The sequence below is a fragment of the Mus pahari genome, chromosome 21, assembly GCF_900095145.1.
Source record: "Mus pahari chromosome 21, PAHARI_EIJ_v1.1, whole genome shotgun sequence".
NCBI lineage: Eukaryota > Metazoa > Chordata > Mammalia > Rodentia > Muridae > Mus > Mus pahari.
In genome coordinates this window covers 42,226,921-42,253,183 of record NC_034610.1, presented here as the reverse complement: position 1 = coordinate 42,253,183, position 26,263 = coordinate 42,226,921, and the positions used below count along the sequence as shown (strand labels likewise).

Below are 26,263 nucleotides of genomic sequence, written 5' to 3'. Positions count from 1 at the left end.
CCTTATAACCCATGAGGCCTCTCCTTATAACCCATGAGGCCTCTCCTTATAACCCATGAGGCCTCTCCTTATAACCCATGAGGCCTCTCCTTATAGCCCATGAGACCTCTCCTTATAACCCATGAGGCCTCTTCTTATAACCCATGAGGCCTCTCCTTATAACCCCGGATCATCAAATGGAGGGAGGTGATAGAAGAGCTGCCCCTGCCCCTGTAGAGAAGGTGGGTCTGGGTTACAACAACAACAGCAGCAGCAGCAGCAACAACAACAACAACAACAACAACAACAACAACAACAACAACAACAACAGACTTTTAAACAACCTTCAAAAAGTTGTCTTCAGAGATATCTCCTGGCTTGAAGAGCACACAATCAGATTAGCGCTCTGGAAAGTTCCAAGATTGTGAAGGACAGCTTCACATTTCTGGTTACTCAGTAGCTGTTGACCATGGGACAGTCAGTGAAGAGGAAGAGAAGCTCTGGTAGTTGATGGTGGCCTTGATGACATGTGAAGAGGGCATGAAGTGTTCAACCGTGGAAAGGTCAGATTAGAGCAACTCACTTCCGCTGCTCTGGCAGAGGTCAGCCCCCAGCCCTCACGTCAAGCAGCTCACAGCCTGCCTATAACTCCAGCTCTAGTGGAGTATGAATCTGATGCCAAGTTGTGGCACCAGTGAGCACTTGCACTTACATGTGCGCATACCTGTGGGGACACACACACACACACACACAAACCAAATAAAATCTTTAAAACTTACAACTAATGTAGACTCTTGTAACATTCTCAAATGCTAAAAATTCATCTTTTCTCAGCCAGGTTTTTTTTTTTTTAGATAAAACCACCATTTCAGATAATATTTTATAGTTTAACTCTTCCGCAAAGATAGAATACATAAGATAGTTTCAAACAGATATCAGCACTTATGAACAGTCCACAGATTCCTAAGCATGGAGAAAGATCTAGAACACCACTCTTTGTTGTTTCTGGATCTCAGCTTTTTCCCACACTCGGTGACTTTGAACCTATGTGAAAATGTCAGAGACGTACAAAGAGGGGCACCACGTAAAACTTGCCGTCCTGGGAGTTAGTTATGTCTGTCTGCACCAACTCCATAATCCTCAAATAACATTCTATAGAAATATCCATGTTGCCTCACCTTGCCAAACCCATCCCTATAAAAAAGAACATTTTATTACTAGTAATTGTATAGTCTGCATTTATTTTTAAAAAAGGGGTTGGGGGAAGCATGACTCCAAAGACATGTAAGGAGTCTCATTAACATTCCCATCTCTGCAGCTATGCCAGAAGGAACTGGAGAACTAAAGAACTCTAAGAAAAGTCACTGGAAGAACATGTCAACTGATGGCCCGTAGCATAGCAAGCAGAGGCTGCCTCACTTACAGTCGTTTAGTGATGCATCGACTCCAGTGTACTATTACAACACGCAGTGACTGGGGCCAGAGAAGATGTAAACTAAATATAGTCAAAATAGTAATGCTGGGATAGTGATGTATCCCAAGAGAGAAGGAAACCCTGTCCTCGGCGACAACGTGGGTGAAATAAGTCAGGTACAGAAAGTAGTACCACTTGATCACATTTATATGTGAATTCCAAACATGCTGAACACATAGAAGCAGATAATAGAATTGCGGTCACTGGGGGATGCAGGGATGGAAATTGGCGAGATGCTAATTAAGTGACCTAATGTGAGGAAGTTATAGAGAGCCATTGTACAACCCAGTGACTATACCAGTGTATCACATTCTGTTTTGTACCTAAGTATTTTGTAGCTTCGATTAATTGTATTAAAATGTACATTTAATATCATTAGTCCAAAATCTGAAGTGCAGAGGTCTCTTCAGGACTTCCATAATTCCATAAGTAGAAAATACGATGGTACACACACACCCCTCATGCACCAAAGTTTTAAAAATTCCGTGTAACATTGCCTTCAGGCTAAAAATACAAGTTGTATGGGAAATAAATTTGATGTTTAACTTGGGTTCTATATTAGTTCCTTCCTATTGCTGTATCAGAACACCAGGCACCTTACAGAAAAGAAAGATTATTTGGCTTTATGGTTTCAGAGGATAAGAGCCCATTGTGGCAGGGAATTGTGGCAGCAGACAGAAATCTTGGTGTCAGGAACAGCTGAGAGGCCACACCCCAAGCTGTAGGTAGGGAAGCAAGCGTAGGGGGACCAGGGACAAGGCATCATCACTCGTGTAACCACAGCGCCCACCCCAGTGAAGGCCACACCTAAACCTACCCAAACAGCACTACCATTTAGGACCAAGGATGTAAGTGCCCAAGACTACAGATGATATGTCATTCAGAACACCACAGGTTTCACCCGGAAAATACCTCATTGCATAGGTACCGATAGGCCAGAAATCTGAAAAGTCAAGCCCCCAAATCAGAGATTCTTCTGATTCTAAGTATTTCTGAGAAAAGAGCCTCCGCCTGGTAATCGTTTCTCCTGTTATGTCCTTCACTAAAGAAAAGCACGTTGTTTATTTGATCTTGTGATTCTAAAATTTGGTGTATTTTTGGTTTGGTTTGGCTTGTTTTGATTTTGTGATACTCAACTCTTCTGTTATTTTTCTCCTTTTTTTTTTTTTTTTTTTTTTTTTTCTAAAGATACTTGGGAGCCCACAGCGTCTGTACGACTTGGCAGGACCAAGCTCTATTGATTCTGAACCAAGGAAAAGATCTATTTCCAAAAGAAAGTCTCACTTGGATCTTCTCAAACTGTATGTTCCGCTTCCCTTCTGGTTACGTGTTGGTAGTCCAACACTGCGTCTCTGAAGACTTTGCCTCTTAACCCCAAATTCATAAACTCTTGATGAATCTACATTTAAAAGTGTGCACATTTAGTTATTTACCCACAAGCCACATAAAACATATTAATTTATTCTACTTACAACTTGCCTGATTTCCAACTGGCTTAAAACTGAATCTACACGCTGAAACATCTAAAAAACTATCCATTGAATTATTAAAGAGAAGAATTTTTTGATTTACAGTATGAGCTGTAGGAGTCCATTGCAAGTAGCTTCCATAGAAAAACTTAGTGTTATTTGTACAAGTAGTAGTGGCATACATCTGGCAAGAATCTGTTTATGCAGAAATGTCTTTATGATTCTTAGCCACAGCAACTGTTTTTATTTGAAGGTCTGAACATAACACAAAAATAAAATTCTCGGTGTCTGTTCTTGAATAGAACAACATATTTCCTTCTGGAATTTTTACCTGGTCCCAGAAAAGCTAGCCAACCGAGAGGGCATATGGTTTTAGGTGGAGAACTTTATCTGGAGTTTTTCCCAACCTGAGCATGTTTGAGTCATTTATTGTCTTGATGTTATGCAAGTTATGCCAATTAGACTATCTCTTTTGAATACCATGCAGTTGGCCAAGCTAATAATTCTTGTATATTTGGGGGCATTTCTTGATCTTTCACGCCTGGCTGCTGTTTTCTGTCTTGAACACTGTTTAGCATCATGGACGGCATGACAGAAGCATGCATCAAAGGTGGCATCGAAGCCTGCTACGCTGCTGTGTCCTGTGTCTGCACCTTGCTTGGGGCTCTGGATGAACTCAGCCAAGGGAAAGGCTTGAATGACATTCAAGTTCAGCAGCTGCTTCTGCGCCTTGAAGAGCTGAGGGATGGGGCCGAGTCGAGCCGGGACTCCATGGAAATTAATGAGGCTGACTTCCGCTGGCAGCGGAGGGTACTGTCTTCGGAGCACACGCCGTGGGAGTCAGGCAACGAGAGGAGCCCTGACATCAGCATCAGTGTCACCACGGACACAGGCCAGACGACCTTGGAAGGAGAATTGGGTCAGACGACACCAGAGGACCACAAGAATGGGCTCAAGTCACCAGCCATTCAGGAAGGCAAGGAGACCATGGGCAAAGGGTCGGAACCTGAGGCCATAGACCAGCCCGATGTGGTTCAGAGAAGCCACACAGTCCCTTACCCTGATATCACTAACTTCCTGTCAGTGGACTGCAGGACAAGGTCCTACGGATCTAGGTATAGTGAGAGCAACTTCAGCGTAGATGACCAAGACCTGTCGAGGACTGAATTTGATTCCTGTGATCAGTATTCCATGGCGGCAGAAAAGGACTCGGGGAGGTCTGATGTGTCGGACATTGGGTCAGACAACTGTTCACTGGCTGATGAAGAACAGACCCCTCGGGACTACATGGGCCATCGGTCCCTCCGAACCGCTGCTTTGTCTCTCAAACTGCTAAAGAACCAGGAGGCAGACCAGCACAGCGCCCGACTGTTTGTACAGTCCCTTGAGGGCCTCCTTCCCCGGCTCCTGTCCCTGTCCAGTGTGGAAGAGGTGGACTCCGCCCTTCAGAACTTTGCCTCTACTTTCTGCTCAGGTCTGTAGACTGACTTTTGCCACAATAACATTTAGAGCGTTGTGCCTTCGTGTAACTGCTTAAAGCAGTGGTTCACAACCTTCCTAATGCTGTGACCCTTTAATACATTTCCTCATGTTCCTAATACAGTTCCTCCAGCCATAAAATTATTTTCATTGCTACTTCATAACTATAATTTTGTTAGTGATATGAATCATAATATCCGATATGTAGTGTAAGGGTCCGAAAATCGCAGAAGGAAGGCTCCAAACTCAGTTGGCAAAAACAAAGAGTTTATTCAACAGAAACAACTGGCATGTGGGGGTCAAGCATTTTTGAAATGGCAACCCCAGACAAAGGCACACAGGCCTTCTTACAGGGAACTAGGGGAACTCTCCAGAGAGATTAAGTAATCTAAAAGTTCATTGGTAGGTGCTGGGGGTCACAGGTGGTCAGTGGTCTGCATTCCTAGGTCTTCAATGTTTTATCATAGGATGCGATAGGGCTGCCCAGGGCAGAGGGTCCATCCTGAGATAAGACAGTTCCCCATTTTTGTGATCTCCAGGCTGTTCTTTGTGTGTGTGTGTGGGGGGGGGTTAATGATCTTGTTCTAGATTCTATGGAGCTGGTATCTTTTTTTTTTTAAGATTTATTTATTTATTATATGTAAGTACACTGTAGCTGTCTTCAGACACCCCAGAAGAGGGCATCAGATCTCATTATGAATGGTTGTGAGCCACTATATGGTTGGTGGGACTTGAACTCAGGACCTTTGGAAGAACAGTCAGTGCCCTTAACGGCTGAGCCATCTGTCCAGACCCAGAGCTGGTATCTCATGGCCTAGTTTCTGGGACTTATGGTCTGTTCTGAGAACTGGTGCCTTATGACCTTTTTTTTTTTTTTAAATCAGTCCTGGATCTTAAATGAAGACAAATGGGTTCCTTAAATATAGACAGATGGGGTTTCTGTTGCCTTTCAGCAGGCTATTTGATATGTAGCCCCTTTGAAAAGGTCATACAACCCCCTAAGGGGGCACAACCGAAAGGCTGAGAACCACTAGCTTAAAGCGTGTCAGTAAACGCTAGCTTTTCTTCTGTTGAAGAGAGTAAAGGTCTAGAAGACTTATGGATATAGGTTTATGATGCAGAGACAAGCTCCACATCCTGGACTACTCGGTCTCGCTGTCCTTGGTGCCAAGGGAGATAGTCCATCAGGTATCAGTGGTCTAGAGCAGCTGCCTTTTCAGAGCCCAACACCACCGGTTATGGTAATGATTCAGTCTCTGGAAAATGGTAATGCTATATGGTAACAGTCTGATAGGTTATTTCTCCGCTGGCAAGATGAGCTAATTCAAGCCAGATTAGGTTATCTAGAGACAGCTTCATTGGGAAGCTGCTCTCAGTTGAGCTCACTGGCCCCAGGGACTGAGACCAGAGAAGTCACCATGGGGAGAGAGAAGTGGAGGGAGGGGGAAAGAGAGAGAGAGAAAGAGTACACGTGCAGAGAAAGAAGGAGAGAGAGAAGAGAGGGGGAGAGACCAAAATGTCTGGATGATGCAGGGAGGAGCCTCTGGGGGAAGGGCAGCCCTGCCCTTGGGCTGGAAAGTTCAGGGTTGGGGGCAGGGTATGCCAGGTAGGGACTGAGGGATGCTGGGAGGACCTGGAGGCCAGGTCTGCTTTGATAGGTAAAATACGCACCTCAGTCCCTTGTGTGTATGGGGGAGGGATGTCTAAAAATCAAACACAGTCTTCGTTTTGAAATTATAATTATGCAATGCGTCAGGGAGATGCTCAGACCGTAAAGACAACCTGAGTCGTAAGCCAGATATCTACCTTTGTGGCGCTTTTATTATCATATCTTAATTGCAGCATTTTCATACATGTACCTAATGTATTTTCATTGTGTTCACCCCCTCTACCCTTGTTTCCCTCCTACTGATCTCCTTCACCCATGATCCTCTCCCTCTTTCTTTTGTCCCTAATTGTAGAAGTGGGCCTAAGGGTAGGCATGGGGTTGGGGAGGCTGGTGGGTGTGAGCCAATGGATTTCCGTAGGATTGTATATGAGAGAACGGGAGACGCTTTTGTTTATGGGATTATGGGCATCTCACCAGTAACTAGACCTCTGAAGAAGGTTACTTTCTTCCCTGCCACCAACCATAATATAAATCCTCAGGGAGGAGTGAGAACCTCCCTTTCTGTGACAGAACTTTGGTGGGTTCAATCTTCTTCAAATTTTGAAGCCCAAGACTGCAGTAAGTATGTTGTCTTAGGTTTTTTTATTGTTTTGATAAGTGTGACAAAAACCAACTTGTGGAGAGGTTTATTACACCTTATAGCTTACAGTCCTTCATGAAGGGAAGTCAGGGCAGGGACCCAAAGCCGAAACAAGAGCAGAAACTGTGAAAGAGTACTACTTCCCTGGCTCACTCGCCACGGTTTTCCCAGCCTGCTTCCTTACGAAACCCAGGACCATGTGCCAAGGAGCGGCACCACCCACGGTGGATGTGACTCCTACATCGATAATTAATCAAGAGAATGCTCTATAGACTTCCCTACAGGCATCTGATGGAAGCATTTACTCAACTGAGATTACCCTTCCAAGTTAACTCTAGGTTTGTGTGAAGTTGACAAAGCCCAGCTCGTACATGCGTCAAGCCAGAAAGTCGGTTTCACACCCATCCTCCCTTCTTTTGTCTCTTGTGGTCTTTCTGTCACTTGCTCCCTGATGTCCCCTGAGCCTTGGAGAGACTGGTGTTGATTTTCTGCTTATAGCTGAGCATTCAACCTTCACTTATTCTCAGAAGTTAGGGGTTTTTACACTTACTGCTTGCCACTGTAAAAGGAAGCTTCTCTAACTGTGGCTGAGAGCAGCACTATACTGACTAGTTTTAGGTCAGCTTAACACAAACTAGGGCAGAGCAGTGGCTCTCAACCTGTCGGTCACTGCCCCTCTGGTATATTGGCACGTTTAGCTACACCGCTCGGCTCCCGACAGGTCCCACTCCCAGCCCTCCCGCATAGGAGCTCTTTGGATTCCCGAATGAAAGACACATACTCATTAATTAATTTTTGACATGCTGTGACTAGCTCAAAGGCTGAGCACTCCTAAACCTTCCCCTGTTAGCAAACACTCCCCTCTGGTATTCCTGAGACTCCTAAACCTTCCCCTAATAGGGGAAGTGGCTAGTGGCCACCTACCCAAATTCTTAACATGGCTGGCTGGCTTTCTCTCCTGCAGCTCTTACATCCCATCCTTCTCCCCAAGGTCATGACGATCCTCTCTTGTCTTCCTTTCTCCCACTTCCTAGCCTGCACAAATCTAAAGGTCCCTCCTCAGTCTACCTGCCCAGCCATTGGCTAGTGGCTCTTTATTGATCGATCAAATGGGGAAAACGCACCCTCAGTTTATCGTCTACATCGCTGTGTCCAGGCCCACAGATTAGCACTTGTCTTAGTTACTTTTCTAATACTGTGACGAAACACCATGAGCAAACGCAAACCCAGGAGGAAAGGCTGTATTTGGATTACATATCCTGAATCACAGTCCACCAAGGAAAACCAAGGCAGAAACTCAAACCAGGCAATATCCCGGAAGCAGGAGCTGCTGCAGATGACGTGCCAGGATGCTGCTCACTGGTTTGCTTCTCATGGCTTGCTCAATCTGCTTCCTTATAGCACCCAGGACCACCAGGTTGGCACCATCCAAAATGAGCTGGGTCTACCCCATCAAATCACTAATTTTAAAAATGCCCTACAGGCTTGCCTGCTTCCTGACTGATTTTATACAGGATTTTTTTTTTCACCCAATTGAGGGTCCCTTTTCTCAGATTACTCTAGTTTGGTGGTTCTCAACCTTTTACTCATGTTGTGGTAACCACCAACCATAAATTTATTTTTGTTGCTACTTCATTACTGTATTTTCTCCTGTTACGAGTAGTAATGTAAATATTTGGTATGTGGGATATCTGATACGTGACCCCTGTGAAAGGGTCATTCAACCACCAAAGTGTTGGGGATTGGTTCCAATGCTTTGAATTAATCTGACCCCACCAAATCAGGAATCTGCATGCCCAAACACCAGAGGTCCTTGTCCCTAATTGGTTTTTGATCAGGGCCTTTGACTTCCTCAGCCACTTATATTGGTTAGGTTAATAGTTTCAGACATTAACTCTCCCTATGGAATAGGCCTTAAATTCACTTAGGAAGCAGTTGGTTACCATAGGATTCTTGCCTGTGTCGTGCTAACGGTACATCTTATCTCAGTCCGTCAGTAGTATGGCTTGCAGAGTCTACGGCTGAGAATGATGTGAGTGTCAGTTCTCCCAAAGCAACCGGAATAGCGCCACCTATGAACGCTTTTCACCACCACGGTGATACCCAGAAGGGAAGAAGTGTCTAGTCAGGTTCCAGCTTGATTTTTCTGTGTCCTGAGACCAGTTTGTGTAGTGACTTCAGCAATAGGATCTTACCCTCTAGTTCTGATGAGCAATTAACTCAATTAATACAATTGTTTGTATTGTTTGAGGATCTTTGAGACTTTTTGACCGATTATTCATAGCAAGACAGTCCACCCTCTGCACTGGAATTTTCCTTTAATAACCAATGGCTTCTGGGAGTTACTTGTCCCACCACACAAAGGTACCTCTGTTCAAACATATGTTTGTTATTGATTTTAATTTTTAATTACCTTACCAAGTATCATATTTCCTCGTGGCTTTTTCATACGTCGTTATTTTGAGCTGACATTATTCTTCCACCCCAGATCTTTAATTATTCATTTATATATTAAAATGTTTAAACCTTTTTTCTCCCTTGCTCTGTCATCTGGCCTCTGCTCTCTTAACTGAACCAGTCACTTAACATTTCCTGCCCGGGGACACCTATGACCAGACTGCTGGTTATGTCACTGGCATGAACTTCTCTAGCTGAGTGAATAAATAGTCTTTTTTTTTTTCTTTTTTCAAGCCAAATTGCTTATGGTGTTTTGTAAGGGAACTGGGAAGTACTCACACAAATGGATTTTCTAAGACAGTGTTTGACCTGATCCATAACTGCTTCCGAAGTACCTTTTTAATATTGCACAGAACAAGGTGTCATCTGGGTTAACTGGATTCTCAGGACCGAAAGCATCTCCATCCGTGCCCAGAAACGGGTAGGAGGTCACCTACCTACGTGAGAATGGCTCTCCCGTAGATGAGTGGTTCCGAGTGGGCTTGAGACTGAATGCAAAGCTGACTGCTGATGATAGGGTATTTATAATTTTATCAAATTTTACGAGATAAAGCAGTAAAATCTAAATCTCAGATTTTTTTTTTTTTAAAAAAAAATAATGGCTGTTTCTTTAGGTTTTAACAGTTCTGACTCTAGATTCCTAGTTAGCAAGATAATTAGTCTCTACTTCCCTGATGGTTCCCATGGCAGGATCAACCCCAAAGTTGGAGCTTATATAAGATCTGAAACGGAGGGACTCTGACGACTTCTAACTCCAGTGAGCCCTGGTGACCCAGTTCATTGGCTACTGGGGCACCATAAATCTTGCTGTGTACTTGCGAGCCTGGAGGCAGAAGATTCTGGCCCAGCTGGGACTCCCTGCGCACCTCCATCTGTGTTCGTTACAACGCCACAGGTCTTTGCGGACACAGGAAGCCCTACACTGCAGCCCATACTAGCTAAGCACCCTCGTGTCTCTGCCTTGCTCTCTCCTCTCGCTGCCCCTCAGGGAGCGAGTCTCGGTCTTTGGAAGAGGTCCGAGCCTTGCAAATCCAAAGCATGAAGACAAGGACACTGTTACTAGCTTCAGCGGCTAGCTATGGTTTCAACGACCCCCAAAATGGCCATCTACGTTTACCTCAACGTCTTTGTGGAACTCAAAGTAAAAAAAAAATTAGTTCTAGACTAAGTAATTATGTTTGTCTGTCTTGGTGTTTTAGGCTTATGTGTTTGCAGGTATTATAAGACTCAATGATTACTGAAGGAGAAGGATTCATATTTCTCTTTCCCATTAAGTCTGAGGTTGGCCATTCAGAGTTCCTCAGTGACCCAGGGCCTGGGCACACTCTGTTCTTCTCTGCTCTGCTTCACAGTGACTGACATACTAAAGTTTTCTTCAACTAAGGTGGCCTCACTGGCCAAGCTGCATATACACCCTTCATGTCCAACCAGGAGGAGAGACAGCAGAATAAGGTCACAAAAGCCCCTCCTTGGAGATCAGTTTGGCTGCTTTAAAGGGTGTTCTATATGCCCCATGTCTAGATGACCCTATTTGATATATTATGTCATTATTTCTTTTAATTTTGCTAGGAATAAACATATACCACTAAACTGATATTTTAATCATCTTCCATGTACAAATGAGCACAACTTGTATTTATTGTATTGTGCAACCCTCAGGACCATTTCTAGAGCTCTGCCTCTAACTAGACATGAGTTCTTCTCCAATTCCCAGTTAATACTTAGCTACCTCTGTAAACGTATCCATCTAGGCAGTGCACATCAGCGCATTCTACATAGTTATCATTTTCATCTCACTTATTGTATGTAGCAGAATGTTCTCAAGGTTCATCTGCGTTACAGCACTGACTAATATGTCATTTTATATGTCCCCTGCAGTTGATTACCCACTTGTTCCTTGCTAAACATGTGGTTGTTTTCTTTTTCTTTTTCTTTTCTTTTTTTTTTTTGTTGTTGTTGTTGTTGTTTTTCGAGTCAGGGTTTCTCTGTGTAGCCCTGGCTGTCCTGGAACTCACTTTGTAGACCAGGCTGGCCTCGAACTCAGAAATCCATCTGCCTCTGCCTCTCTGCCTCTCTGCCTCTCTGCCTCTCTGCCTCTCTGCCTCTCTGCCTCTCTGCCTCTCTGCCTCTCTGCCTCTGCCTCCTGAGTGCTGAGGTTAAAGGCGTGCTTCACCACGTTCACCACGCCCGGCTAGAAGGTTTGTTTTTTGTTTTTGGGGGTTTGTTTTTTTTTTTTTTTTTTTTTTTTTTTTTTTTTTTTTTTTTTTTTTTTTTTTGGTTGCTTTCACCTTTTGGCTACTGTGAATAATCCTGCAGTTAGCACTGCTGGTCAAGCACATGTTCAAACCCTGCTCTCAGTTCTTCAAGGCATATGGTGCAGAGTATAATGACTGACTCTGACAGTCATTTGGTATTTAGATTTTTTTTTTGTCTTTGTTTGTTTGTTTGTTTTTAGGTTGTTCATTTGAGACTGTGGCTCACTGTGCAATCCTGGCTGGCCTGGAACTTGCTTTGTAGAGCATGCGGGCCTTGAACTCACGGAGATCCTCCGGCCTCTGCCTCCTGAGTACTGGGCTTAACCGTGTGCCTCACCATGCTCAGCTTGTGAATATTTACTTTCACTTTTATTATGTAAACAAGATCTTTACATTGCCCCTGTTTGCCTGCGATTCACTAGGAAACCCTAGCTGACCTGGACTCCTGTTCCAGCCACCTGAGCGCTGAGAGGCAGGCGTGTGACAACACCCCTGGCCCCAAGTGCTGCCTTAGGTGCCTTACGTAAGTGACTAGAGTTGGTTCTGATCCACCATGTGGATTTTTTACTCCTGCATCAAACAACCTTTAAGAACCTGCTCTGTGACAGGCACTATCTTCGGCACCCGAGGGTCTCTAATGAACAAAACAGTAGCCACACCCACTCTCAGATCTTGCATTAGAATGCTAAGAGCAGACCATAACCAAATGTGCAGGTTGATAAGAGTGGCTGCTGCCTGTAATCTCCGTGCCTGGGAGGCTGAGGCAGGAAGAATAAGTATGACACTGACTTGAGCAACCTAATGAGGCCTGTCACAAAAAGCCAAGAAGTAAAGGTGTTGCTTAGCAAGTAGAGCATCGACCTGGTGTGTATATGAAACCTGGCTTCAATCCCTAGCGCGCGCGCGCACACACACACACACACACACACACACACGCACAAGCACACACATACTTGCTTGTCTGCACACATATGCATGCCTACACCTATGTAAACTATCAATATAATGCTAAGTAGAATAAGTGGCATCAACGCAGTATATACAGGGTAAGAAAGCAGTATGTACAGGGTAAGAAAGCAGTATGTACAGGGTAAGAAAGCAGTTTGTGTAACCTGGAAGGAAGCTATGGGACTGAAAGGGAAGGTTTCTGAGAAGCTGACTTGAGCATAAATCATCAACAGTCTAGGAGACGAAGGCAGGCGTGGACAGGAGTGGGAAGAAATAGCAAGCAAGTTGAAAACAAGAGGCGAGAGCAGATGAGATTGAATGGCTTTATGTTGTCATGGAAAGCATCTGGAAATTTTGACCCGTAAGAAATTTATAGAGGGCTCAAAGGGCTTTACCCAAGTCACCACTGCTAATTAACAGCTAGAGATCCAGTGGTAAAAAATCAACTCCAGGGCTACAAGATGGCTCAGTGGGTTAGAGCCCTGACTGCTCTTCCGAAGGAAGGTCCTGAGTTCAAATCCCAGCAGCCACATGGTGACTCACAACCCTCTGCAATTAGATCTGACGCCCTCTTCTGGTGCATCTGAAGACAGCTCCAGTGTACTTATGTATCGTAATAAATAAATCTTTGGGCCGGAGCAAGCAGGGACTGAGGGAGCCGTTGACCAGAGCAAGCAGAGGTCCTAAAATTCAATTCCCAACAACCACATGAAGGCTCACAACCGTCTGTACTGCTACAGTGTACTCACAGACATTAAGAGAGAGAGAGAGAGAGAGAGAGAGAGAGAGAGAGAGAGAGAGAGAGAGAGAAGGGAAATCAACTCCAGAACATGCCCTTCCTGATATGCTACAAAATGCATCTGGTCCTGTGAGTGCGCTAGCTAGCAGTCAGCACTATTTAGAAGTGTTCTGCACAGTGGGGTTTCTATTGCTGGAATCTATCCTGGCTCTCCAGATGCAAGTTCTAGCACACTGTGGGAGCCCCATGGATGCCTTCATTTCTTCTCACAGGCATGATGCACTCTCCTGGCTTTGATGGAGGCAGTAGCCTGAGCTTCCAGATGCTGATGAATGCGGACAGCTTGTACACAGCGGCACACTGTGCCCTACTGCTCAACCTGAAGCTCTCCCACGGCGACTACTACCGGAAGCGACCAACCGTGGCACCAGGCATGATGGTGAGCGTGAGCTCTGGCGTGGGTTCTCCCCTGGACAAGCAATGACGTCAGCTGTCACTGTGCAGCCAAGTGCCGGGTATCTAGGGTGAAACTGGCCAGTGTGTTCTGTGTCCCCCTGCCCTGCAGTACCCATGCCTGGGCAGGTTTGGAGGGTGGAGAGGATGAATGTGAAATACACACGGTCATCACTTGCGTATTTCATGCCTTTTGTAAGGTGTGTAGTAAGGATGGTGTTGACTATCCTGTGGCTGGCTCCCTTTGGCTTAACAAACTGCTTCCTTGACGTCAGTTTGGGAGTCTAAGTCATGAATTGCAGGAAGGAATCAATGATCGCTTCTTTCTTGAATGAAATATAACCTTCCAGTGTTACTTGATGACAATGTAAGAGTGTAGGTCAAGTCTTCCTTGGGCACATATACTCCCTGCTGCTACTGGGACAACAAAAAGAAGAAACTATGGAAGGTAGTCAGTCACTCAGGTGAGAACCCTCCCAACAACCAAAACCAAGAACGTGAGAGGTGTGGCATCCCGGTCCTTTCACAGGCTATTTGTCAAATGATGTCACAAATAATACACCTGTGTGGAGCTTGGGCTGCATCCCAGCTTCCCCCCCCCCCCGCCTCCTTTTATCCTTACCCCGTCCCCCAATTGAAAAGCTCTGATTCAGTTAGGGTGGGAAGGGGGAGCAGTGTGGGAGGCTGTTTATTCACGAGAGTGTACATTCGGTCCCCTTCCTTGGCCTCTCTGCAGAAAGAGTTCATGAAACAGGTGCAGTCCAGCGGCGTGCTGATGGTCTTCTCCCAGGCCTGGATTGAGGAACTGTACCATCAGGTGCTGGACAGAAACATGCTGGGAGAAGCTGGCTACTGGGGCAGCCCTGAGGACAACAGCCTTCCCCTCATCACCATGCTCACCGGTCAGTGGGTAATGCCAAGGTCATCGAGTGCGCAGTAGATGGGGGGAAGCTGATGTTCTGGGCCCTTTTAGAAATGGCACATGCTTGAACGGGCTGTGAGGAACGGTTCCAGGAAGGCATCCTGAAAACACCCCTCGAGCATTTGCTCTCCTGTTGTCACGGACAGCCTGGTGTGCTCACTGTCACCATTGGGTAGGGCTAACTTGGCACCCTCAGTGTTGGAGTAGCACTGTAGGCTCATTGATGGACTTGTGTGACTCCTGGAAGCTCTCCCATGCTAATAGAGACCCTGCATTATTTAGTTCTCCTGGGATTTGCCCATCGATGATGCAAAGCTGCTGGTTTTCTACTTGGCCTTGTCCCCATTTCCTGTCAGTATTCTTGTCCCACCTGTACCAGAATTTAAAATAATGCCAAATACTGGCTTTCCCGGTATCCTTCTCTATAGTGTCAAAAATTTTAATATCCCTTTTAACTGCTAGAAATTTCAAGTGAACATATGGAAAATAGTATGTATTGTCTCAAGGTAGGGTGATTTTTGACAAAAGTAGACCTTTCTAGGTTTCCCTGGCTTACCAATAAGGTTCAAAACTTTGATATGCTCAGCAGATAAGATAAATGTTCAAGGCTGATTTTTGTTGTTGTTTTATTTGGGTTTTTACTGGTTCTGGGTTCCCAGATTTATTTACAATTGAATTGATTGACTTATAGTCTGAATTGTCCTCTCATGGCTGTAGCTCGTGGGACACATGGGGCATGTTGCTATACTAGAAGCAGTGTTTCCTGCAACATTTATATTTTCTCAAAAAAAAAAAAAGTGGCTCTATGGCTCATGTGTAATAAATAGAATGGATTTTTGTTGAAACGACATAAATATTATGGTGGCTACTGTTTATTTATTTTTTTTATTGGTCTACCAGAAGGGAAGACATTAGGGATGGCTTTGCTCTTGTGCTTGGCAGATATCGATGGTCTAGAGAGCAGTGCAATTGGTGGCCAGTTGATGGCGTCAGCTTCAGTGGAGTCACCTTTCACCCAGAGCAGGAGACTTGATGACTCCACGGTAGCAGGTAAGACCTTCATCACCTCTGAGTGTAAAAATGTACATACATTACACATGTCACCAGCAACCAAACTGGTAATGGTGGCTTCAATAAATTATGGCTTTGTCTGGCGGGTGAAGGTAGCTAATGAAATTGCCCAGCTAAGACAGTGGTATTCCATTCATTATTTATGATCACTGTGTGAAACCTGACCCAACACGCTCTATAATACATTGCATATCCCGTTGTAGAATTACATGTAACTCAGAACTGCTTAGCTGAGGCCTGTAGAACCTCAGACCCTACTTGGTCATTCCTTTTGTCTCTGAAAAGTGGCCAATGACCCTCTTTTCTTGTAGGTGTTGCGTTTGCCCGTTATATTTTGGTGGGCTGCTGGAAGAACCTGATTGATACCCTGTCAACTCCCTTGACTGGCCGGATGGCAGGAAGCTCCAAGGGGCTGGCCTTCATCCTTGGAGCTGAGGGCATCAAAGAGCAGAACCAGAAAGAGCGAGATGCCATCTGCATGAGCCTTGATGGGCTGCGGAAAGCTGCGAGACTGAGCTGTGCGCTCGGTACCCGTGGGGATCCCTGACTCTTGGCCTGAGGGCGGGTCTCTTCAGAACTCACTGGGCAACACATCATTGAGAAGGGGTTCTTCTGAGATGTATCTGGAGAGCATAATTAATGGGTAGCTGTCTCTCTCTCTCTGAAGGGGTTGCTGCTAACTGTGCCTCGGCTCTTGCCCAAATGGCAGCTGCATCCTGTGTCCGGGAAGAGAAAGAAGAAAGGGAAGCCCAAGAGCCCAGTGATGCCCTAGCACAAGGTAACAGCTGCAGGCCAGGATCTACCTGGTGATACCACTCACTAGCAACTGGTCCCCATTCTGTGTGTGATACATAGTAGGTAATTGCCACTAGTCAGGAACCCCTCGGGACCACAGGCCTGAGTCTGTTTTAGATTAGGGAATTTAGCTAGTTTTGATGGTGTCTCCTCACAAGAGAGTCATACTGGCTACCAATGACAAGGAAAGTACGGTTGGCTGCTGACAAGAGTGCCAGGGGCCTCCCTGGCAGAGCCTCCACCTGGGTCATCATCAGGCTGCTAGAGCACATTAGATATCCCTCTGGTTACAGCAGGACTGGCAAACTGGCCAATGTTCTGAGGGTTAAAAAAATCAAACAGAATCTATAAAAGGGAGCCCGAAAAACTTCACTCAGGAAAACTTGGGTTTTTGTGGACACAAGAAAGGGTCAGTGAAACTGATAATCTCCTAGACACAAGGAAAGACAATGTCTTTCCTAATACCAATGGAAGATGCAAGGCATCCATCAGGCTGAAGGAGAAATACAAACATGGTCCAAATTGTACTGATGCTATCTGTGGATAGCTAGACATAGAAATGTGTATTCTTAGCAAAGATAAGCAATTTAGGTCACTGTTCCACAAATTTGAGTAATATTTAGGAACTTGTTAACAAGCAAAATAGTTCTTCTATTTCTTTTAAGAATGTAAGAATAGTTCTTATATATCTGGGGGAAGGAGGAAAAAGGAATCAAAGCCTACTTAAGTACCTATTAACTACACACAAGTGTGCACATTTAGCCACCTGTAGTGGTGAACATCTGTATGCCAGACCGCAAGAGTTTGAGAGGAGAGGGTCACAAATTTGAGACCCGCTTGAGTTGCACAGCAAGAACTTACTCAAAAATATAAATTGTAAGGTCTAGAGAGATGGCTCAGCAGTTAAGAGTGCTTGCCCTTCAATCATGAGGACCACAATTCTCAGATCTTGTCTCCCAAATTACAAGTCAGGCACAACATAAAGGTCTTCCTTCCACGCTAGTTCTCAGGGATACAGCACCCTAACTCAGGTCTGTGTAGATCTCTGCAGGTCTCTGCAGATGCACAGGTATGCATGCCTACACATATGTGTGTGCATACATTTATACACGCACACACACACATAAATAAGTAAGTAAGCAAATAAATAAATAGATCAATAAATAATTAAATAAAATAATGAATCTTTAACAGAGTTCTTGTAGCTGGAGAAATGGATCACCTGTTAAGAGCACTAGCTGCTCTTCCAAGTTATATTTTCTGTACCTATGTGGTGGCTCACACCCATCTGTACGGTTCTGACATCCATTTCTGACCTCTGAGGGAACACACATGCAGATGTGCCCATACATACATGCAAATAAAACACTCATACACATAAAATAAATATTTTTAAATGTTTATTTTTTTTATAATTACAGTTCCTAAAACTGAACACTTTACAGAGCTAAAAATGTTCTAATCATAAACAAATACAAAATAAAATCGGTCTTATATTCATGAGGCAAATAATGCTTTCCTAAAAATAACCTCCTTCTGACATGAAACTGGCTGAGTCACTTGAAGATAGTTTTCTCCATTCCTTAGCCCTGAATTATCACCCACCACATCTGGTAACCGGAAAGCTTTCTTTAAGGATGGTACTGCCATTTGGCCTTGTGTTGTAACTTAGCATGAGTGATGTACCAAATCAATTTTTGTATTCTTCCTCAGTTATCACCGCTCTATTTTATTTCTATAAAGCATTCTTTACAGCTTACAGATACAAGTGTGGATTCGGGGGATAAAATGACATCATGAAAGAAGTCATCCTTGTGCTCCAGATACATACACATAGTTTTCTAGATGACCACATCAGAAATAATATTAACCTCAGAAATAATATTTAATCACAGAGAGACTTACTTGCATACTGCCAAGAATTTCTTGATTTTTATAAGTTGGGGTGCACAGGGAAGGATGAAGAATCTGGAAACAGATGTTTTGGTTGGGGTTAGCACACGGAGCTCACCCACAGTGGTGCTATGTCTCACTAGACCCATGGGTGGGCTGGAAGGAACTGTACCTAGCTCAGGATCCATCTGACCCTAGAGCCACAGAGCAGGGGTCACCAGTGAATGGGGTCTTGTCTGACCATGACTTTGCATGTGGACGATGGAGACCTGCTGAAGAGGTGCTTGCAGCCAGTGAAGTAGATCATTTCCCTTTTGCTCTTGCATGAGAACACACTCTTTCATTTCCATCTTGTCTCTCTCCCTTTCTGTCTCCCTTACTCAGACTGCTATTTTAATAAATGTCTTTCTGGCACAGTGAAACTAAAAGTGGAGCAGAAACTGGAGCAGATGGGGAAGGTGCAGGGGGTGTGGCTGCACACAGCCCACGTCTTGTGCATGGATGCCATTCTCAGCGTAGGCCTGGAGATGGGAAGCCACAACCCGGACTGCTGGCCACACGTGTTCAGGTGCATGATGGGATCCCCACCCCTAACGGCACAGACCCTGCCTTGGAAAGCCCGGGGTGGTAGAGAGGGTGTAGACTGCAGAGTCTGTCAGCATCTCAGTAGAGCATTCGCCGTTTAGATACATTTCTAGTGAGACACGAGAGACAGAAAAGAGGACCAGAGAGACGTACCTGCCGAACGTATGTTTCAGAGAACAGAATGGCAGAACTGGATTCAAGGAATTGTGATCTATCTCTTGGCATTGCTGTGGGGGGACAGATGTATAATAGCAATGGGGAAAAGGTTGCTTTCTTGAGTGGCAGATAGAACACAACCATGCAGTTTAAATGAGAGTACAATGTCCTTTCTATTTACAAAAAAAAAACAGGACCCTGGATAACACACATCATTATATACAGTACCTCATTAAAGACATCTAGTGTCAGTGGACAAAGAAACATAAGAACACAATAATACATCTGTGCAAAGCACCACCAAGAATTTGACTCTTAAGTTTTGTGGCGTGGAAGTAAAGAGAGTTCCAGTCAGCACCTGTAAAATAAAAACAAAATGATGACCACTCAGTAGTACAACTCTGAAGTCCAAGTCAGGAACCACATCTCCCCAGGCACTGGCATTAGACCAGAAGAAAGAAAATGAGCAGATCACCCCTGGAAAAGAACAGTTAGGTGATAACCCAGCAAGGTCTGAGTTCAGTTCGACTTCACTAAAACAAATATAGCTCCAAGTGCTAGTTGAGTTCCTGAGAGAAAACTATGCAGAATGCCTAAGGGTTGTAAAACTAACCTTTCGCATGTAGCTTTAAAAACACTACCAGTAGCCTTAGCTTTGGAGCTATGACCAAGCTGCCAGCCCCTCCCAGCTTAGCTCCGGATTGGTCTAACCATCCCCCAAAACAGCTTCTCTTTTTCTACGACACCTTTGTTCCACGGATAAAAAACATTCGGACAGCTTTATTACTTTAGAACTTGTATTACTTTAGAAATTGTGCTGGCTAGCACAATTTCTGGGCATAGAATCTCCTGCCTGGAAAGGCATGCCCTCATCAATTATTATCTCCATTTTTTTCCTCCTGTCCTAAACTTATTAGCTACCTTGTATCAGCTAGCCCCCACCAACCTCTTTGGCCCCCCACCCATAGCAGAGACTGCGGTCCTAGCTGCCCCAAGGCCTTATTACATGACTGCTGCTGCTTTCTTGTGTAAAAGCATGGCAGAAAAGGCCCTCTTTTCCCCTTCATCTGCCTTTTCCTCCTAGAACCCAGAAGTCCCACCTGGACCTTCTCTCCAGCAATTGGCTCTCAGCCTTCTTCACTGACAAAATCAAGAACCAGTTAGGGAACCAGACCTTAGTATCAGCACCTCCCCCTACACCAACCAGCGTGAAAGGAACATGTGAAAGGACCAGGATGTAGCAGCCTGGAGCAAAGTGGAGTGAGATAGAAGAACTGATAACTAGATGTTTTGCCTTGGTCTTACAAAACAGACAAACAAACAAAACAAACAAAGGGAAGAGATTCGGGGGTCACCCAAGCACTATATGTGAATTCAACAAACTCCCTAACTATAGAACACCGGAATGGTTACCAGGATGCCCATCGACAGCAAATAAATTATCTGAGATTTCCTAGAATGCATCTTAAATCTTAAGTTCAATTAGAAACAAACCCTTTGGAAGTTGGCAGTTGTACACATGTCTGTTCTGTTCCTGCCATGCTAGGGGATTTCCCCCTTCACCCCATTCCCTACTTGGACACAGGCATCTGGAGCTATCGGCATCAGACACGTCACAGCTGGGTAGACGTCTGCTGCGTCCACAGAGCCTGTCCGCTAAGCATGTTCATTTGGGATCCTTTCGTAAGGAAGTGCTCCTCGGCTAATTAAGAGCATAGTCCAGAGGGAGAAGGGCTTCCTCGGGGAAAGTTTTTTCAAATAAGTTGTCTAGTAAAACAGTAACCTAAGCCACAGAAGTGGTAAACAGAGCTCTATTGCCTGTCTTTTCCCCAGCAGTGATGTGTGAGAGAGTCTAAGGAATCCCTTACCCGTGCCAAGGCTGGCCCAACCCAAAACAAATCGTCCGTCTCTTAAGTAGTAACAGACATAGTGAGGAAATGGCGGCGCAAAATATCATAAGAGGAAAGGAGAAAAGCTGAGGCAAACTCCAGGGGTAGCTGGATTTCGTTTCACCTCACTGGGATGAGTAGAGTCGGCCATGCTGGGCTACAGTATTCACTTCCTGTTTGACTCTTTCTAGGGTGTGTGAGTATGTGGGCACACTGGAGCACACCCACTTCCGCGATGGTGTCTCCCAGCCCCCACTGACCATCCATCAGCCACAGAAGACATCTGGGAGCTCTGGCCTCCTTGGGGAAATTGAGTTTAAGAGCTCATCCCAGGAGCAGAGCCTGGAGCAGGGGCCTTCCCTGAACACAGCCCCTGTGGTCCAGCCACACTCCATCCAGGAGCTCGTTCGGGAATGTAGCCGTGGCCGGACCTCGGACTTCCGGGGAGGGAGTCTGAGTGGGAACAGTGCTGCCAAGGTGGTGCTCAGCCTTTCTACCCAGGCCGACAGGTATGCAAGGCCAGCTCACTCGGAGGATGCTTAAGCAGGGCTTGCCTGTTGGCTATGCCTGTGTTAATTCGTCTGGTCTCAAAATCAGCCTGGGGAATAACAATGCATTAACCAGTTACTAAAAATGCTTTGCATCGTGTGTGTGTGTGTGTGTGTGTGTGTGTGTGTGTGTGTGTGTGTGTGTGTGTGTNGTGTGTGTGTGTGTGTGTGTGTGTGTGTGTGTGTGTGTGTGTGTGTGTAAGTGTATATGTATGTAGGAAAGCCTTGCCTATTCTTCGGGTACTGTCTACTTTTTTTGTTTGCTTGCTTGCTTGCTTTTTGAGACAGTATCTCTCATGGCCTCTAGAGCTTATCAAGGAAGTGAGGCTGGCTGACCAGCAAATTCCAGATCTAGACGTGTACTTGCCTCTTCCACACCAGGGTTTGTTACAAGTGTGAGCCATTGCACTCTGCTTTTTTAATGTGAGCTCTCGGGGTTGAATCCAGCTTCTCTGGCTTGCAAGGCTACAATCAATTGATATCAACTGAACTTCCCCCATCCCTCTTTCCATTGTCTTCCCTCCTACCACATACCATTTTTTGAATGAACCATCCTCTAATGCCTGAGTCCCAGATCTGAAGTGGACTACCTAAAATTTAGTCTATGGTTTTACTATCATGTCTGACTTCCTTGCTAGTAAAATAAGATTTTTTTAAAAGTAATTTTCAGAAGGTAGTTACGAGGTTGAATTAAGTATTACTTAAATTTTAGTGAGTCTTGCTACAAAATCCCTTACTATGGGTTGTAGCGATAGCTCAGTGGACAATGTGTTGATTGTAGAAGGATGGAAATCAGAGTTCAGATTCGCAGGACTCATATAAAAAGCCAGGCAGGCTTGGTAGCTCCCTGAGATCATACCACTTGGTAGTTGAAGACAGGCTCCCTAAGCCAGTCTTCAGTTACCTAGGCTAGCAAAAACTGTCAAACCCTGCATTCAGTAAGAAAACCTGCAGCAGTAAATAAGTGGAATGAAAGAGATCAAGATGAAAAAACAAAGAAGACACCCATTGTCAACTTTAGGTTTATGCGCATGTACATACACACACACACACACACACACACACTTGTACTCACGAAATGAAAAAATAAAGGCATTCCCACCCAGAAATATGGTACTTACTGATGTCTAAGAACCACATTAAGGTGAAGAAGGCAAACCAGCTGCTGCCTCAGATGTTTGACAACAGGTCCGGATTCTGGGAGTGCTTGTGATCACCAGTCACACCACATCACCTTATTTATCCCTTCAAAGTATAGTTGTTATACCCAGGCTTCCTACAAAAAGGGCAGACAGGAGGTGCTAGGGCAGCAGGCCAAACATTTGCTGGCTGGGCTCAGACAGCCTGACTTCCTGTTCTGATTTTGACATTGAGGAGCCTGTAGTTTCTATAGAAACAGTTAAACTTAGACTCATTTTCCCCCCACTGATTCACACAATTTGTACATGTTCCAACTGGTAGAAAATCACTTGCTTCTAAGTATCCAATAAATTGGCTATTAAATGTTTTAAAATCCAGGAAGTGGTACATGGGTGTCAGGGAGAGTATAACACACTCCTGTAGACTCTTTTCTAGAGCGTAAGAAAAAGAAATGGTTATGATCCAGAAGCAAAATAGAAAATAGCAAATAAAATGTGTGTGTACTGTGTGTACTATGTGTATGTACTGGTGTGTGTGAATCTTGTATATGAGTATGTGTATGTATGTGCATGTGTGTGTTGTGTATGTGCTGTGTATGCTATGTGTATGCGTTTTTTTGTGTGCTACGTTTTTTTTTTTTATCGAATATCTCCTGCCAATGTAAGGCCTCAGTTGCAACTATAATTATCTTTGAAGTAGACACAAAAGACTTTGCTACTATATTAATAGAATTTCTTGGAAGAATTAGTCAAAGAGGCAATTTATTATAATTAAATATCTATTAATACTGGCTATAAAAATAAATTTTAAAGTTTGTTAATTTTTTTTTATATGCAAAGCATGGTATGCTGATAATCTTTATTTTAGACAACCCCTTCACATCAGTGTGTGTGTGTGTGTGTTGTTGTTGTTGTTGTTCTGTCTTTTTGTCTCACTTTCTGTCTGGGAATGGTCAGTTTACTCAAAAGGCTAGGTCTTACAAGTTCTTGAGCCCCTCTGCCTTCTCTGCCTGAGATCATCTGCTGAGATTCAGCTCCCAGGCTCAGACTGCATCCGCGTCTCTCAAAGACTCCAATGAACAGGCCACCATAAAGAGATGACAATATAAATTAATGTCAGTGGCTATGGTATCAAGCACTTTCCCAGACACTTCACACAGACCAGCCAACACTCCAGGCTCCCCAGCCATGAGTCTTATGAACTTTATTTCTTAGAGGAGGAAATATAGGTCAGTGGAGTCAACCAATTTGTGTTAAGCCATTACACTTTAAAATAATAGAGCCAGCAAATGCTTCAAAGTCTCTCTCTCCACAGATTCTTGCTACTTATAGACAGAATCCAAAAGCAGAACAAAAGTGCAGGGTCTTCTCTTCTCTTCTCTTCTCTTCTCTTCTCTTCTCTTCTCTTCTCTTCTCTTCTCTTCTCTTCTCTTCCTTCCTTCCTTCCTTCCTTCCCTCCTTTCTTGTTGATGTTGTTTGGGTTTGTTTTTGTTTGTTTGTTTTGATTTGTTTTAAGATAGAATCTCATGTATCTTAGGCTGATTCCAAATTTGCGATGTAGCCGAGGACTGCCTTGAACTTACTTTTTCGCCCTCACCTCCTAATTACTAGGGTTATAGAGATGTAACACCAGAACCCCAGGCTTCGGGCAGGCTATGCAAATGCTCTACAAAGGAAGCAGCATCCCCAGCCACCTGCACAGACGAGTTTTAATCTTTCTAACTGTATATTGACATTTTACCCACGTGCATGCCTGTGTCCCACATGTTCACAAGGGTTGCAGAAGAGAGCCCAGGGTCCCCTGGAACTAGAGCCGCAGATGCTTATGAGCAACCATGTGCTGGGAGTAGAACGTGGGTCCTCTGAGAAGTCAGCCAGTGCTCTTAACTGCTGGGCCATCTATCCAGCCCTAAAATTACAGAATTTTAATTATGCATGACACTCTGATACCAGATCACGATGGATGACATTTTGATAAAATACTTCAATACTCATTACATATGAAATTATTTCATGCACTAAAATGATCAGAACTACTTAACATCTTCAAAGGCTCATTCTGGTGTCAAGTATTAACTTGTGGTTTTGATTTGGCCCAACCTACTTATAGACAGAAGCAAAAAGACATGGTCAGTGTTTGCCACCAGTCATTTATGCATCCTTGTCCCTTTACATCCTTGGCTCCTTCTCATACTAGGTCTTCAACTTTTGTTGTTAAATTTCAGATATGCTTACTTGTTCTCTACACTGGATTTATAAAATATGCAATATCTTTCCATGCCTCATATTTTAAACTATTTCTGTCTCAAAACTTAGTATGTCTTAGTTTAGATCTTCAGATGGGCTCAAGATTCAATTTTTGTTCAAGACAATGACCCTTGAGCAACACATGGCATCCCTTACCACTGACATCACCACAGGCTTGGTAGGTAGACCACAGATACCTCAGTGCTCACTGTGGCTATAGGGCCCTAATGCCTTACCTCCTGGAATATCTGGAAGCAATAACTCGTCATCTTTCACAATCTTGCCAAACAGTTTAGGAGTCCTTACCACGAGTGGCTAGCCCTGAAAGCTGCAAAGATTCTTTTTCTCAAGTATGCATCAAAATCCCATGGTGAGTGCAGACTTGTTCACATTGATAATAGTTCTGGCAATACCGTCCACTTCGCTGCAGTGCCTTCACAGCGGTTTCATTAATTGTATCAACCAGATTGCCGTACACGTTCTGCCACCTGCCCTTGATGCACTGTTCCCACATAACATATGTTTATTTGCACCCAGGCTCTTTGATGATGCGACCGACAAGTTGAACTTGACAGCCTTGGGAGGGTTCCTCTACCAACTCAAAAAGGCATCTCAGTCCCAGCTTTTCCATTCAGTGACAGACACAGTCGATTATTCTCTGACGATGCCAGGTAATTTTCCCTGAAGAAACTGTTGGTAAGTAGGGAGGAAATCCATCGCCCCAATCTTTGATGCCAGTGCCATGTGTAAAAGATGACAGTAAAAACCATAATTATTACAGTTGAAAAAACTCATCTGTGTGTGCTGGGCTCATGCTAAGCACTGGATAGGGGTCATCACATTCATTTCATGATAATGGGAATTTTAAGGAGTAGATATATTTACCCCTTGTTTTATACATGAGATTGTCGGTGGATTAGAGGGAAATCCTTAGCCCATTCCAGTGCAGCTACAAAACAGGCCTAACTCTCCAGCCTTACTGTTTAAACCATTGCTTTGTGGCTTTTTCTCTGGGAACACAGTATTGAATCAAGGAGAGGTTTTGGTCCTGCTGAATGAACCACCTTGCTGGTGTTGAATAGAGGGATCTCACCTTCCTTGATGAGCCATCCAAGAACACTGCCTTGAATTTTAACATATCTTTGTGCTGGAGTCTATTGGGCTGTACCTATGTCTGGGCTCTCTCGGCTCAACTTCTTGTAGGTGAAGTCAAGTCTACCCAGGATCAAAAAAGCGCTCTCCACCTGTTCCGCCTGGGGGATGCCATGCTGAGGATTGTGAGGAGCAAAGCCCGGCCCCTGCTCCACGTGATGCGTTGCTGGAGCCTCGTGGCACCGCACCTGGTGGAGGTGAGATTGGAAGTTGGGAAGAGCCGGGAAATGTGAATTCTAAGGGAGTCCTGCTGCAGAGTCAGCGTAGAGGCTGACTATAGAGTGTGACAGAGCTGTCTATGATCTGGTCACAAGCATTACTGTCCTGATTGTATTGTACCCTTATATGCCTTCTGCAGCACCCT

At 44.5% G+C, this 26,263-nt stretch overlaps 1 protein-coding gene across 1 annotated transcript in view; it reads left to right on the top strand.

The window, feature by feature from the left end:
* The window catches only part of Arfgef3 (ARFGEF family member 3), a 145,707-nt gene that overhangs the window by 88,608 nt on the left and 30,836 nt on the right, over positions 1-26,263 (top strand). Inside the window, exons 11-21 of the mRNA XM_021221143.2 lie at positions 2,642-2,754; positions 3,498-4,396; positions 13,322-13,488; positions 14,239-14,404; positions 15,367-15,474; positions 15,807-16,022; positions 16,163-16,273; positions 18,601-18,751; positions 21,005-21,322; positions 25,285-25,418; positions 25,951-26,096. Of these exons, the coding sequence (XP_021076802.1) occupies positions 2,642-2,754; positions 3,498-4,396; positions 13,322-13,488; positions 14,239-14,404; positions 15,367-15,474; positions 15,807-16,022; positions 16,163-16,273; positions 18,601-18,751; positions 21,005-21,322; positions 25,285-25,418; positions 25,951-26,096 (2,529 nt within the window). The remainder of the gene's footprint in view (positions 1-2,641; positions 2,755-3,497; positions 4,397-13,321; positions 13,489-14,238; positions 14,405-15,366; positions 15,475-15,806; positions 16,023-16,162; positions 16,274-18,600; positions 18,752-21,004; positions 21,323-25,284; positions 25,419-25,950; positions 26,097-26,263) is intronic.